General features: G+C 48.9%; 1 protein-coding gene across 3 annotated transcripts in view; it reads left to right on the top strand.

Moving 5' to 3' along the window:
• Positions 1 to 13,756, top strand: part of SLC23A2 (solute carrier family 23 member 2) — a 133,783-nt gene that overhangs the window by 85,195 nt on the left and 34,832 nt on the right. For all 3 annotated transcript variants that reach the window (XM_049651097.1, XM_049651096.1, XM_049651095.1), the window contains one exon: positions 1,263 to 1,420. In XM_049651097.1, the coding sequence (XP_049507054.1) occupies positions 1,263 to 1,420 (158 nt within the window). The remainder of the gene's footprint in view (positions 1 to 1,262; positions 1,421 to 13,756) is intronic.

Raw genomic sequence — 13,756 nt, 5'->3', positions numbered from 1 at the left:
TTCAGATGCTGAGAAAAATCGATCCCATCACCCACACCGGGGTAGTTACTTGGAGGCGGGGCCGTACCTGCCCACACCTGATGCTTCGGCCTGGTTTCTAGCACTCCCCCACCTCCCACCCTCGTCTCCCACACAGGCATGAAAGCAGTTGGTCACCCCGACTGAAAGGTGTCTGACAGAGGAGGAGTCACGGCCAAAGGAGCTAAGGGGTCTTTAGGTTCAGGAAACTCGCTTTGGGGAATGTTTGTGTTATAGGTGTCTCTAGAAGTGTGCCCTGGTCCAGGATTGGGAAACTCTCTGTGCGACGTGCCTTTCTTGACAATATGCAGTGCTCTTAAGCTTGTGAGCAGCTCTGCGAAGTCCTGTACAGGAATGCTCTGTTCCCCGCGTGGAACACCCTGCGTGTTGTACAGTTGAGCGTCAGGGGCTGCACACATTTTGGCAAACGTGAGCAGAGATGGGGGACTTGGGAAGGAAAGTAGGAAGTTTGCAGAACAGAAGTGGGAACTGAAGAGACAGGCCTTTGGGAGGAAGGGACGTGAGCAGTGAGGGCCAAGAATGTCCCTCCAGGGCTGAAAGGGTAGGGCTGGGGCCTAAGGGAAGAGGGGATGGGCTCTTTCTAGAGGATTCCCACAGCTACCATATGTCCATAACCCTTCCCTGATGGTAGTCAAATAATGCCAGACCCTAGAAAGAGATGGAAAACACCCTGTGCAGTGAAGCCTGTGTAACTTCAATCCACAGACCCCGAGAGAATTAAAAAAATTTAAAAAGCAGATTAATTATCTCAAGAATATAGATGTAGAAGTCCACGTGAAATATTGGCAGATCAAATCCCAGAAGAAAAACCTAGCATGACCAACTAGGATTTGTTTCAAGAATGGTACCATGCAACACAATTCACGCCACCAGATCAGAGGAAGAAAAGACCTAGGATTTTAGCAATTGATGCTAAAAAAGCATTTGAAAGAAGCAGGTATTTCCAGTAAGAGTTGTGTAAACAAAATCACACCAGTGCTTGAATCATGTGCTCTGTGCAGGCCTGGATTCAGGTGAGTGGTAAGACAGAAAAATGTATTAGAAAGGAGAAATGCTAGAAAAGATAGATGATGTGGCACACGATGTGCACGTATACACCAAAACCAGAGATTCTTCGCGTGGGCTGTTTTAAAACCAACGGGGCAAAGTTAGTATAAAATCCAAACACACACACACACAAGGAAGAGTTTACTCTTCCCTCAACCATCTCCTGTCGCCCATAGCACTACCTGACCTGCTTCAGTGGCACCATCGCTGTGCCCTTTCTGCTGGCGGATGCCATGTGCGTGGGGTACGACCAGTGGGCCACCAGCCAGCTCATCGGGACCATTTTCTTCTGTGTGGGAATCACGACTTTGCTGCAGACAACGTTTGGATGCAGGTGAGATTGGGATGCTGAATTGGGATGCGGAAGCCCCCTAAGGCATGAGCAGTGCCGCTCACCTAGGGCCACACGGAAGAACCAGCTGGAGTTGGCAGGGAGCATGTCCTACTGGCCAGTGCGCCCCCCTCCCCAATCCTGTGTTTCCTCTCTTGGTCAGTGGCCCTGCTTCTCGCCCAGGTGTGCAAGTTGGAAACTCAGTCTCTCTCTCTCCGCTCCTTCTAGATCCCCAGCCGGTGGGGCTCATTCTCTCCAGTAGCCCCTCTCTGCCCCACTTCCTTTAGTTCAGACCTGACTGCCCCACTCATGCCCAGTTGGTTTCCCGCCTCCAGAGCTGCTCTCCTCCCCTCCTCCCCACTCTGTCCCTGGCCCTCTTGCTGACACCATGTCTTCCTCCATGCTGCCGGGTGTTGGGCTGCAGCCCCCACTCCCCGTTTAAAAATCCGACTGCGCCCACTCTTCAGGTTTTTCCCTTTCGCTCTGTCCCACCGAGCGCCCTTCCCGGCCTGCCTCTGAGCCCCGCACCCATGCTACGATGAGCTCCTTCTGGAACCTGCTGTTTCACTGTCCTGTGCTTGGCTCCCTAGCAGCCAGGAAACCCTGCTCATCCTCCTGGCCTGCCCCCCACCCCCCACCTCTGTGAAGCATCCTTGTCACTTCAAGGCCCCGTTGCTGCCGCCTCTGAATCCCCACATGTGAATCTTGTGCATGGTCTTCTAATGTGGCTCTTCTTCCACTTTGTCCTTTTTTGTTTTCATGTCTTTTCCCACTGGATTGTGCTCCCCTCATTGGTGCCAGGGCTCTGGCTTGTTCATCTCGCTTCCCCAGCCCCCAGCTTAGAACAGGTGTGGAGCTGGCTCAAGAAGGAAGAGAACTGTCCTTGCCTGCCTCTTGCAGGCCGCTCGTGCCTCTCCTCTCTCCTCTTCCACCTTCTTCACAGTATAGCCTCTTCCTTGGCCCTGGGCTCTGCTTACAGGGTGGAGCCTGCTGGGGCAGGACTGTCCCCAGGGGAAGGGCAGCAGGGCACACTTGTGAGTGCTGTCTCTTGCTCCGTTAGAGACAGCCAGAGGAGGGGTTTGCCTCCCCGGCGGGCGGTACAGGAGGGAGAAGATGAGAGGCAGCTTGGGAATCACTGACTGTATTCCAAGGAGTCAGAATCCTCAGGGACCTCAAGAGGGTTGCCCTTACTTGGGGACGGGAGAAATACGGGAAGGGCCGTGAGCAGTGTTAAGGCGATGTCCTGGGAAGGGATAGGGTCAGCTCCCTGGCAGGTCTGCTGATGGAAGGAAGGCGGTGGAGGCTGCCCAGCTCTTGGAATTGTCACACCCCAGTCCCTGCAGGCCCGCCTGCAGCCACTGCTCTGAGCAGATCCGTTCCCTCAGTGGGAGGATCTCCTTGGGTGATCCGTGAGGGGAGGGGCAGGGTGTCATTGACCTGCTGGGGGGCAGGGGATGTGTTCTGGGCATCCCATGGAGGACTTGAGTTACTTTCTTAGAGCCAGGTAGGTAACTTTGGGAGCATCTTTCAGTCTTTTGATAGAACATTCAAGATTCTGCACTTCCAGTCTAAGTGTATTAAGAAACTTCTGTTGGCTGACTCCGGAGTGTTACCTTGTACACAGGCCACCAGTTCTCTGGGGGAGTTGTTCTTTTTCTAAGCAAGTGACTCACTGTGGAGCTTGTATCACAAACCATCCATGAACTGGGCAGTGCTTAGAGTTGATGGTGCTGGTTGATCTGAAGAGGGGAAGGGATGCGTGCGTCTTCATTGTGGTAGAATACGCACTGTGCTCTTAGTCCTGTCTGACGGTGGGGCCTGGCAGCGGCGGGCACAGGTGCCTGCTGGTGACACAGAAGGGAGGGGTGGGGACTTTCGGTGAGGGCTCTCAGTCATGGGAGGGCACCCGCTCAGGAACATCTTGTCCATTCTCGGGGCACAAGAGGCGTAAACAGAACAGCTTGGGTCTGTGCATTTCACCCCGCTGCCATGCCGCTCCCAGCAGCTGAGCTGAGGAGGACAGGAGAGGGCTTTGACGTAGCTGCTGGGACGGGGCATAGCTGCTGGGATGGTTCGTGGCCCCATCATGCAGAGCTGTAGCGTGTGTGCACGGGCACACATTTGCACGCGCAGTACAAGTGCTTGGGTCTGCACTCCATGCCCAAGAGGCTCGGTGAGAGTAGCTTTCCCTGCTCTGTCTTGCTGGAAGTGTCAGGGAAGCCGCACCCATGTCCTTGGACGGCATGAGCAGCTGTGAGTCCCATCCTCACTGTGGTGGCCCTCTGCACTGGCTCTAAGTTGGGAGGGGGTGGCTCACGTCTGCCAGCCACACCAGCAAGTATGTGCTGCTGGATGGGGTGACTTTGTGTGGTTTTGTCTTGGGATGTGGATTTTCTCTGGCTGTTGGCGTGTGGAGTGGTGTCCACGTTCTTTATCCGGGAAAAGAGGAGGAGAAAAGTATGGACTGGTTCCCACTTAGCAAACAGTCTTTATATAAGGCCCTGGGTGACTGGCTGGCCCCAGCTATGGAGGCAGTGAAGGGAGCATGTGCTGCAAAGCCTAAAGGGCAGCCACGTGCACCTTCGGAGATTTGCAGTGATGTCCTGGGGACTTGAAGGGAGAGTCACAGGGGAGTTGGCAGCATGTGAGATAGGTCTTGAACACTCAGTAGGCCCCTGGCCCAGGAGGGTTGAAGGAGCATTTTCTGTCCTGGGAAGGGCAGGGGCAAAGGCAGGAAGTCAGGCTGGTGAGTGCTTCCCCTGACCAGAGGCTGAGCTGTGGGCCCGTCTCTGATACTTGGGTGTTATCAACGGGGCACAGGGAACTTGCTAGGGCTCTGTTGGCAGGGCACTTACCTACTGGGGTTGAGCCTTGAAAGACATTACTTGGGTGCTATGTAGAAGGGGTTATGGGCCAGATTCAGGAGATCAGGGATATCCAAGAGAAAGGCAGTGGGGATCCATGCAAAGGAGTCTGGTGGGGAGATAAGGAGAGTGTTAGAGGTGGCAGAGTCCAGATGTGGGATGAGATAGCTAGCCAGGGGGCAGCGGGAAGAGACAGACAGATGGAGGCAGAGTGAGTATGTGTGTTTGGGGGTTGAGTGATGAGTTTAGCTGAGTTTAGCTCTAGCCTGCATTCTGGAGGTCTGTTCCTGCCTTTGATGTTTAAATGGAAAGAAAAGCATGGGGTGTGCGTTTCATGTGTCTTGATTAAAGAATCAAGATTGAATGAATTTGAGCAGCTGCCCTTTGGACTGGAGAGATTGGGCTTGGGCGGGATGGGGAGCAGCCCACCTCGCAGTGTCAGTCCCTTGGGTTCCTGGCCCTTCCTGCCAGGGTTAACTGTTGTTCTACTTCTCTGTGCTAATAGCATATTTTTCTTGCCTGGGATCCTAGCTTCCATTGGTGTGGATTCCCAACTCTGCAAAGCCTTAAGCTGTTATTGATACATTCTTTTCAGTGTCTGTCCACCTTATACTTGAGGTCCTGCTGAGCAAAGATGAACTGAGATGGTGAGGTGGGTGAGGGAATTTTCCCTCCCTGACTGGCTGGTCACAACCTCTGGGGTTTGTTTGCTGCACCTATATATTCATGTGTCCCTCCCATCTCCCTGTGTCCCCTGCATCTCCCCACCCTTTCCATTAGAGCTCTAACTTCTCTAATGCCCTCTTCCCTCCTTTCACTGGGCTCCAAGAGGCAGGGCTCCCCTCTCCAGCGGAACCACCTCCTCGCCCTTGTCCAGTTTCCCGTAGGTTGAATGGGAGAAGAGCAGAAATCCCCAGAGTGGCCAGATACCCAACTTCCTCCCCTCCACGCCCCCTCTTCCAGTATTGCCAGCAGAGCAGGGCTGGCAGTCAGATCTCAGAGTGAGGATCCATCCGTGGTACGCAGACGCTCAGGAGGGGCTGAGGGTGAGCATCCCCGGGTCTGTTCCAGAGATCCACCAAGTCAGTGCTGCCAGAGCTGGCTGAATTGCTGGTTCAGATTGAGTTGGGATGCACCTATCAGCTGTTTAATTGCGTATGGTTAATTTTGCAGTGCAGTGATGTTGCTTTAATGGATGAATAATATTAAAAGTCAAACATTACTGTTTTAAGGAAAACTAATTTTGAATTGCAGCTAATAAAAGTAATTGATGTATTTTTTGAAATCAAGTTTTGGGATATTACAGTGATTGAACTATAATCCCATGGGAAGGGAGAATCCACAGTACCCAGTATAAAGCATTAGCTGAAGCCATGTGGCAAATGATGGTTTCTTTTCCTTTCATACATGGAGCTCAGTGAGCACAAGAAGTTACGGGGACATACTCAGCCCCCTGACCTTGGGCAGATGACCTCCCCAGCTGATTCCGTTTGTGAAAATGAGTGGCAGCTTTTCTGAAGGTGGCCTGTAGATGACGTTTTGCCATTCTGCTTTTGTATATTATTACAAGCTTTCTACAGTAGGTTTGAGAAGTTGTGGAGTATGAATCATATGAAACACCTTTTAGTTCTGGGTGCTAATGTGGGTCCTCCTCCCAGGCTGTGAATTATCATCTTAACAGACTTCTGCATTTATTTCCTGATCACAGCGGGATCATTTAAATACAGAAAGCAGTTGGGGCAGAGAGGATGGCCAGGGAGGGACAGTGCAGGAGGGGAGGGCTGACGGAGCCTGGAGTGAGGTTTATTCCTGGTGTCATAGCTGTAAGGATCGTAGGTGGCCTGTGTATGCATGTGCACGTGTGCAGCCGTGTGTGTCCATGTGTGTGTGCATGTGTGTTTGCAGTTTGGTGCCCGTTTCCTTGGGCTTAGAGCAGCAGAAGGACAACATTTCATGTTCAGTGTTCCTGATTTCTAGGACCTATTTTCAGACCCCGTAGTGCCTGAGTTGTGTACATGTCTTTGCATATTTGCCCAGCGCATACTGAGTACCTGATGCTCCCCTGCATTGGTTGCAGTGGGTGCGTGGGGCTTAAAGACCAACTGTGGCCCGTGGCTGTGAGGAGCGGGACCTTTCCTTTGAGGAAGCTGGGGTCTAGAGCAGAAGAGGGAGGAAAGTGTCAACACCCCTGGCCTATGGGCTGCCACCGGGTCATCCCTCCTCCTCGTTTCACACGGGCACCCTGCTGAAGAGTGGTGCGCTGTTCCGGGAAACCCATTTCATTCTGTAAAAATAACCGGAATTGGTAGGGAAACTGAAGGTAAAGCAGATGCAGGCCTTTGAGAACTGGGCACGAGCCCAGAGTGCCAGCTTTCAGATGCCGCTTCCTGAAGGCTCCTTTGGGGGATATGTCCCGTCAATTCCCCCCCCCCCCCCCCCCCCCCCAGTTGGCTGAGGCCACACCACATGTGCTGCAGACCCTCCTCCCTTCACTGCACACCTCCCCGGGCGCACTCGGTGGTTTCCTGTCCCCAGGTCCTGATTGTTTTGAAATGACGGTCGTGGGTCGCAGTCCCTGACGTGAGTGACTCCATGGCTTTAGTGCTTCCCTGAGCCTCTGCCTGCTGGGGGCGGCACTTCTGCCACGGCCGCTGCCACATCCCTCCTCCTCACCCTGCCTTTTCCTTCTTCCTCCTGCCCTTTGACCTCAACTCCCTGCACTTCGCTTTCAACGAGGTCTTCATTGGTTAGTTTGTGATGTCAATCCTGGGAACTCCTCAGGCTTGTTCCAAGAATTAGTGCAAAACTTTGAAATCCTGAGAGATCAAGGCAAGTTTGTTCTGACACCATCCCCCTAACTGCCCCGCCTCACCGTAGGTTTGAGCGGGAGGACTCAGCTGATGCATTGGCTGCTGCTGCCTCTTAAAACAGAAGTCAAGTCTCAGTCCAGCTCTGAGCTTCCTAGAGTCCTCGCCCCTCACCCCAGTCAGTACAAAGCTGGGGGGAAGGGAGGGCCCTGATCCCTGCCCTCATCTGCCATGTTGACCTTCCCCTTGGTGTGACAGGTGCTGTGTTTGGGGGTTACCTTCAGCATTTTACCCCAGACGCCTCTTGGAGGCCTCACTCTGAGGTCTCCCACAAAAGAAGAGACTGTAGCTGGGGTCCCCCCACCCCCACCCACCCAAAGGAGCCCCTCCTGGCCATCAGAGGCCTGTAGCAGGCATGCAAAACCTTCCTTTGCTGAGAGAAGGTAGGGTTTGGGCCAAGAGTGACAGTAGCTGGTGCAGCAACCTGTTCTCTAACCGGATCGTCCCTCCTGAGGAGGAAGCCCCCGTCTGTCATCTGCCTGGGTTCTAGGGGCCTGTACGAGATGTGTGCTCACTGAGCACAGGCGGCTGCAGGATGCTTCCAGGGCTCCAGTTTGGGGCCTTGAACTCTTCACAGTTCATAAAACTAACAGGGATGGCAGGACGCAGTGATTATATTGGGGGTGAGGGAGATTGGGATCTCTCCCGCTTTCTGTTTATGTATTGGTGGTGTAGTTGTAGATAACATGCCAGCTCACCCCTAAATGCTCTCCTAGGAATGAGGGTCCCCTTTGTAACTACTTACCACACCTGAGAACATTGTCATTCCCTCATGTCATCTAATGTGCAGGCTATTTAATTTCTCAGGTTGTCGCTAAAATACCTTCCTTAACTATTCGTTCACCTCCCTGCACCCAGATGCAGTCAAGATCATGTGGCACATCTGTTTTTTGTGTTTCTTTGGTTTCTTAATCATAAACCGTCCTCACTTCTTTCCTGCATAACATTACCTTCCTAAAGTGCCCAGGCCAGTGTTCTTACGGAGCATCCAATGGTCTGAATTTGTCTGATTGTGTCTTCGGGGTGGTATTTGATTTTTTCCACAATCCCCCTCATCTTTTGTAAACTGGAGGATGGGGCCAGCCAGAGGCATCGTTGATTCAGGGTGAACATGTTTGCCAAAATTACTATGTAGGTGACTGTCTTTCATATTCTGTCACATTAAGCAGACACATAGTAGCAGGTTACAGGTTTTCTCCCCCTTTAAATAAAAAAAATTGTCCATTTAACTCACATTTCAAGTAGTACATTACAGACTTGGGAGCCAGTGAGAACCCGTAGCTAATGACTTTGGAGGGAGCTTTGCCTTGATCCCCTAACCAGCTGCATCGGGGAGCTTTGGTTTCAGAGTTGGCTTCACTCCTGTTGCACCATTTTCCAGCCTTGTGACTTTGGAAAAACTGCCTGGTCTCTCAGGGCCCCCTTCCATCATCTGTAAAATGGTAATTAATAATGATGAAATTGTTAGTGAGCGCTGAATGAGATAATTCCTGGCACCTGTCTGTACTTGTCTGTTGGCTCTCATTTTTGTGGGCCTTCTGGAAAGTAAGGAGGCAGGTGAGTGCAGGTGAGGCAGAAGGGTGCAGTGGGCAAGGTCTAGGACGTCTGGCAGAGCGGCATGTCCTTGATGGCGTGTAGCACGTGGTTGGGTGCAATCCTCGGCCACACTGCCGGCATCCCCCAATCGGGAAGGGCCCCCAGAATCTGTCTCAGGCCATCAGAAAGTGGTGAGGGCACTTTATCCAGCTCCTCCTGCAGCCTGAGCACCGGCCGTCTCTCAGCTGAGGCTATTCAAGTTAGCTCCTTCAACACTAGCTTTGCCAGGTGGTCTCCCCTTCAGCTGACATGCTGTTTCTCTGTATTTCTGATACTAGGAGACTGGCTGAGTCCTCTTAGTACATGGCGGGGTTGATGAGTTCAGTTCTTCAGATATTTTAGGCTAACAGACTCTTGACTGGAAATAGTTGATACTATCATGCTTGACAAGGAGGTTATCAAAATTGTATTCAGCTAGTCCTCCTAAATTCCTGTGCTCTGTCTGGACAAAGCCTCTGGCTGTGAGCTGTGGCTTGGGAGACAAGCTGGTTGACTGCTTCCAGCCAAGGATCTCCAGGACTCTGTAATTGGAAATACTGACTGGAATAGTTCATCTAATCTGGGCATTTGCCTATAAAACCAGAATGGCATGAACTTGAAGATAAAAGGTTACACTTATCTTTAGTTAGGAGTATTTTAAATCAACTAAAAATGGATTAGAGATCCAAATGTAAGAATCATGAAACTATAGAAGAATAAAACAAGGGTAAATTCCTTTATAACCCAGAAGTAGGGAAAAACTTTTAAACTAGGACTTAAATCCCAGAAACAAGGATAATAAATTTGATCATATTAAATCTAAAAAGCGTTAAACTTTACATTGGAAAAATATGCCATAAACAAAAAATGGTAAACTGGAGGAAATATTTGTAATGTATTGCAGATAAAGTATTTTTAAAAGATACCAGAAATTGTAAAGGCGAAAGTTGTGAACAGATCACAGAAGAGTTATATGATGGTCCTTCTCCACTGGAAATGATAAGTTGGTTTATAATAACAGAATATAAACTAAAGCTATCCTGAGATAACCATTTCTCACCTTTGTCAGATTCACAAAAAATAAAAATTTTGATGAGCCACTCTGATAGCAAGATCGTGGGGAGAACAGGCATTCTTAATACATTGCTGTCAGGAGTGAAAATAGTTCAACCTTTATAACGAAGAATTTTACAGTATCTAGAGTACATGTGCATTTACCATTTGATCCAGCAATCCTCCTTCTAGAAATTTACTCTTAAGATACATTCTCATAAATGCAAAATAGTACACAAAAAGTGATTTATTGTTGTATATAATTTGTAATGGCAAAATATTTAACACTTAAATGTCCATCTGTAGGAGACTGGCTGCTATCTGTACCTCACACAGTATGGTCCCATGCAGCCCTGAAAAGAATGGGAAAGATCTCTGTTAACTGGTATAGAGTAAGTTCCAGGATATATTGAAAAAACAAGCTGCAAAAAAGTGTGTGCGAGTGTATGTATAAAGGAATAAGGGTAAGTTAGGAATTAATGAAAACGATTAACTATAGTGAGTTAGGTTGGAAGGGGGTGGAAGGGTTAGGGATGGGAGTGAGACTTTTCTGGTATATCTCTCTATATGATTTGAGTTTTAAACTGTACAAACGTTCAACATAGTCAAAGCATAAAACCAAAAACGAAGGAAAGCAAACCTAAAATTGAATTATAGAAATAGGTGAGCTATATGTCAGATTGCTAACCACATAGAAAAGAATTCATTCACAGACTTTAGAACACAGTACTTTACATTCCGTGATTGGGGTGTATCCTAAGCACAAAGTAAAGAGAAATCTTAATAATCTTAATAGTCTTGTTCATAGTGACATGTAATTACATAGATGTGTAATTCTTGGACTGTGCTGTATGATGTTATATAGGGTAAGACAAACGAATGGTATGTTGATAATGATGGAGAATCAGGACACTTGATGTAAGAAAAGGAAAGATACAAATATGGAAAGAAAGAAGGTAATCCAGGGGTATTGGGCTGAACTATAGGTATCATTATGACCCCATAATTCAAAAATGAATTGTAGCTCTGTTTACTAACAAAATGTCTGCTCAGTAACAGTGAGCCCACCTGGTGCTCAATCTTGGTTTCTAAATGCCGTTCTCCACTAAAATGAACCTGGGCTTCCTAAAGTAGTGGTTGACTCAAAGGCCAGGGCTGAAAAAAGTGCACGTTGACCCTGGAGCATTTTGTGCCAGAAAGCAAAAAACTGCTTAAAGAATAAGGGGTGGAGGTCAGGGCGTTGGGGGGTGTAGGGGGAGAGTCAACTTCATAAAGAAGGAGAACCTGCTTGAGCAGGTTCTTTGGGCAAGTTTGGGACAGTACATTAAAAAGAATGGTCATGGAAGTGAATTGTAAAACTGAATTTGAAAGGAATTCATTCACACACCTGCAATGATGTTCAAAAAAGAAAAAGATAAAGTTGGACAAAAAAGGCAAGTTCTTCTTTACAAAAGGCCACTAATTAAATACAGATGGAATGATCAAATTGAAAAATTGTAATTTTTAAGCCCACTATGTAAGAATGTTCATAAGCTAGTGGGAATATAATATTCACACAGCCTAAGAATCACGCGATAGATTCTTAATTACAACAGGAAAAAGGTCCCACCTTGTGGGACAGCACCCAACACCCAGGCAGTGTCCTTTCGGGAAGTGTCTGGCCTGGCTCTAAGCCTGACACAAGACTACCAAATGCAGTATAGGAACTCTGATTGGATTTGGGGGAGCAGGAGCAGGTATAAGCATATTTATAAACAGATAAATTTAAATATGGTCTGAATATAACATTGTTAAGTTAATGTCCTTGGGTATGATATGGGAAAGCGATGATGCAGGAGGGTATGTTTATCCTTAGGAAATGGGAGCTACTTTCCAGATAGTTTAGCTGATAGAACATATATACATATGGGAAACAATAGGAAAATGTTACCAGTTAAAGAGTTTCTTGTGACACACTGTGGTTTGCTTTTCCTTAAAGGCACTTAGGATACACATTCCTGATGGCAGATTCAGTTTTGAAACTATAGTTCTTTGAAGCCAAACCTGCTCTATGTTTCTTAGAGATTATTGTTTTAAAATCATGCTGCCGTTTAGACTCGAGTAAATATTTATTTCACAACAAAAGGTTTTGTACCAACTTGATAGCTTTCTTGGTAGATCAAGGAAGTCAGCCAGATTCTTAGTGTACTTACTGTATAGATGAACTGTTTTATTTTATTCATTTTCCCTAAATGATTCAGTTCTGGGAAGATAACGTTTCCTACCTTTGAGGTGCTGTTTGTAGGGCCCACTTGCCCTTGTAAGCTTTTTAAGGACTTTTCTCCTGATGACACCAAGGAGGACTGCTAGCCCCTGGGACCTTGGGGAAGTTGTCTGGTTTTGTCTGGAAAATTCACATGTACACTTTACTCCCTGTTCTCTCTGCCCAGTGCTTTTTATCATAAAGGGAGAGAAAGAGAAAAAGAGAGAAAGAAAGAAAGAAAGAAAGAAAGTAAGAAAGTCCTTTCCCTAATTTGCAGTTAAAATCAACATGACAGAAAGACTTCTTATTTTTAGTCTGATAAAATTCTTCTCAAAGAATAACATTTGTCAATAGCACCTTTAATCCATTAATTAATTGTTAAGTGAAAGTTGGTGCCGGGGACACAGTGGTGATGGGTAAAAGGGCCTGGTTCCCACGGTCAGGGCAGTTCCGCCCCTTTGGGAGATGGGCGGGTCCACACACAGATAGCTTCGGTGCTGTGAAGGGGGCCACCGAGGCTGAGGTGCGGAGACCCGGCCCGGGCCAGCAGGTCCCTGGAGCTGACATGACACCACAGCGTGAGCCAGTCTGGAAGCATGGACCACAGACAGTATGGCTGCAGGCTGCCAGAGTGCCTTCTGGTGACATTTTGGGATTAAGGTCAGCTTTCCCAGTTCCCCCAAGGTGGTCCTCTCCGAGCAAGGTTGCTTTTGCCTGTGGGCGCCAGCTGGGGCACGTGCTCTTGGTCCACTCTGACCTTCGGTACGGCAGTGCTGCCCACAGTCAAGCTGCAGTTCTCTGAGGACTCCTGGGGCTGCTCTGTGGCTCTGGTGTGTGCCTGCTCTTCTCTCTGCCTGCGCTCCTCACAGCCCCTGCCGTGTGTGGTGTGGCACTTCCTGCCCCTTAGGTAGGTGACGGCCCCTGCAGATGCCTGCCTCGGTGTCCTGCCCCGTCGGCATCACCGCCTCCGTGTGTGGCCGTGTCTAGCTGTCTTCCTTCACACGGCAGAAACCTGTCGGCAGCCCAGGGTAGTTTTTTTTGTCGTTGCAGAATGGTAGATCCCTTCATCTGGCCCAGGGGTTGTCCGTCTTCGTGGTGCCTGGTGCCTCAGCGTCGCCCACAAGTGATTATGCAGGGTGCAGGCCCCATCCGAGACTCTGATTAACCAGGACTGGGTAAGATGCAGAAGTCTCCAGTTTTAACCAGCACCCCTGAAGCAGCTTCCTGGCAACTTGTGGAGTGACTTGTGGAAATCACGGCTAGAAAGTCCTGAGTTGTAAAGAGAACACATTACAAATCCAAAGGAGATCCCGGAGCATTTTCTGGATGAGGTGGTGTGGCCTCTGTGCCTTAATGATGAATAAACATTGAACATCGGAAGTGAGTTGATGACTGAGCAGAGAGCAAAGGCTCCGAGGCAAGAATCTGGAGTGCAGGTCTGTGAAGGGGCTAGTGAGGAAGAGCCGGGGGCCCAGGGCTCTAGTCTTCTGGGCTCAGAGGAGGAAATGGGACGCCTCCAGCAGAGGTTTGAAGAAAGGAAGTCTTGTCTAGGACTGGTTAGGTTTTTCTCCATCCTGGGGCCAGAGCCTGACATGGGAATGTGTCACAACAGAAGTGTCTGTCTGCTCACATTTTTTCTTACTAACCTCTAGTGATCTTGTTAACCTTAAAAACTCATCTGCAAAAACCCACCACCTCTCTTCCGTATTTAAGATCTACTTTCCCTATAGAAGAGGGT

This window comes from Panthera uncia (assembly GCF_023721935.1).
Source record: "Panthera uncia isolate 11264 chromosome A3 unlocalized genomic scaffold, Puncia_PCG_1.0 HiC_scaffold_11, whole genome shotgun sequence".
Taxonomy (NCBI): domain Eukaryota; kingdom Metazoa; phylum Chordata; class Mammalia; order Carnivora; family Felidae; genus Panthera; species Panthera uncia.
The sequence above is the reverse complement of the archived record's forward strand: the minus strand, read 5'-3'. Positions and strand labels throughout refer to the sequence as shown.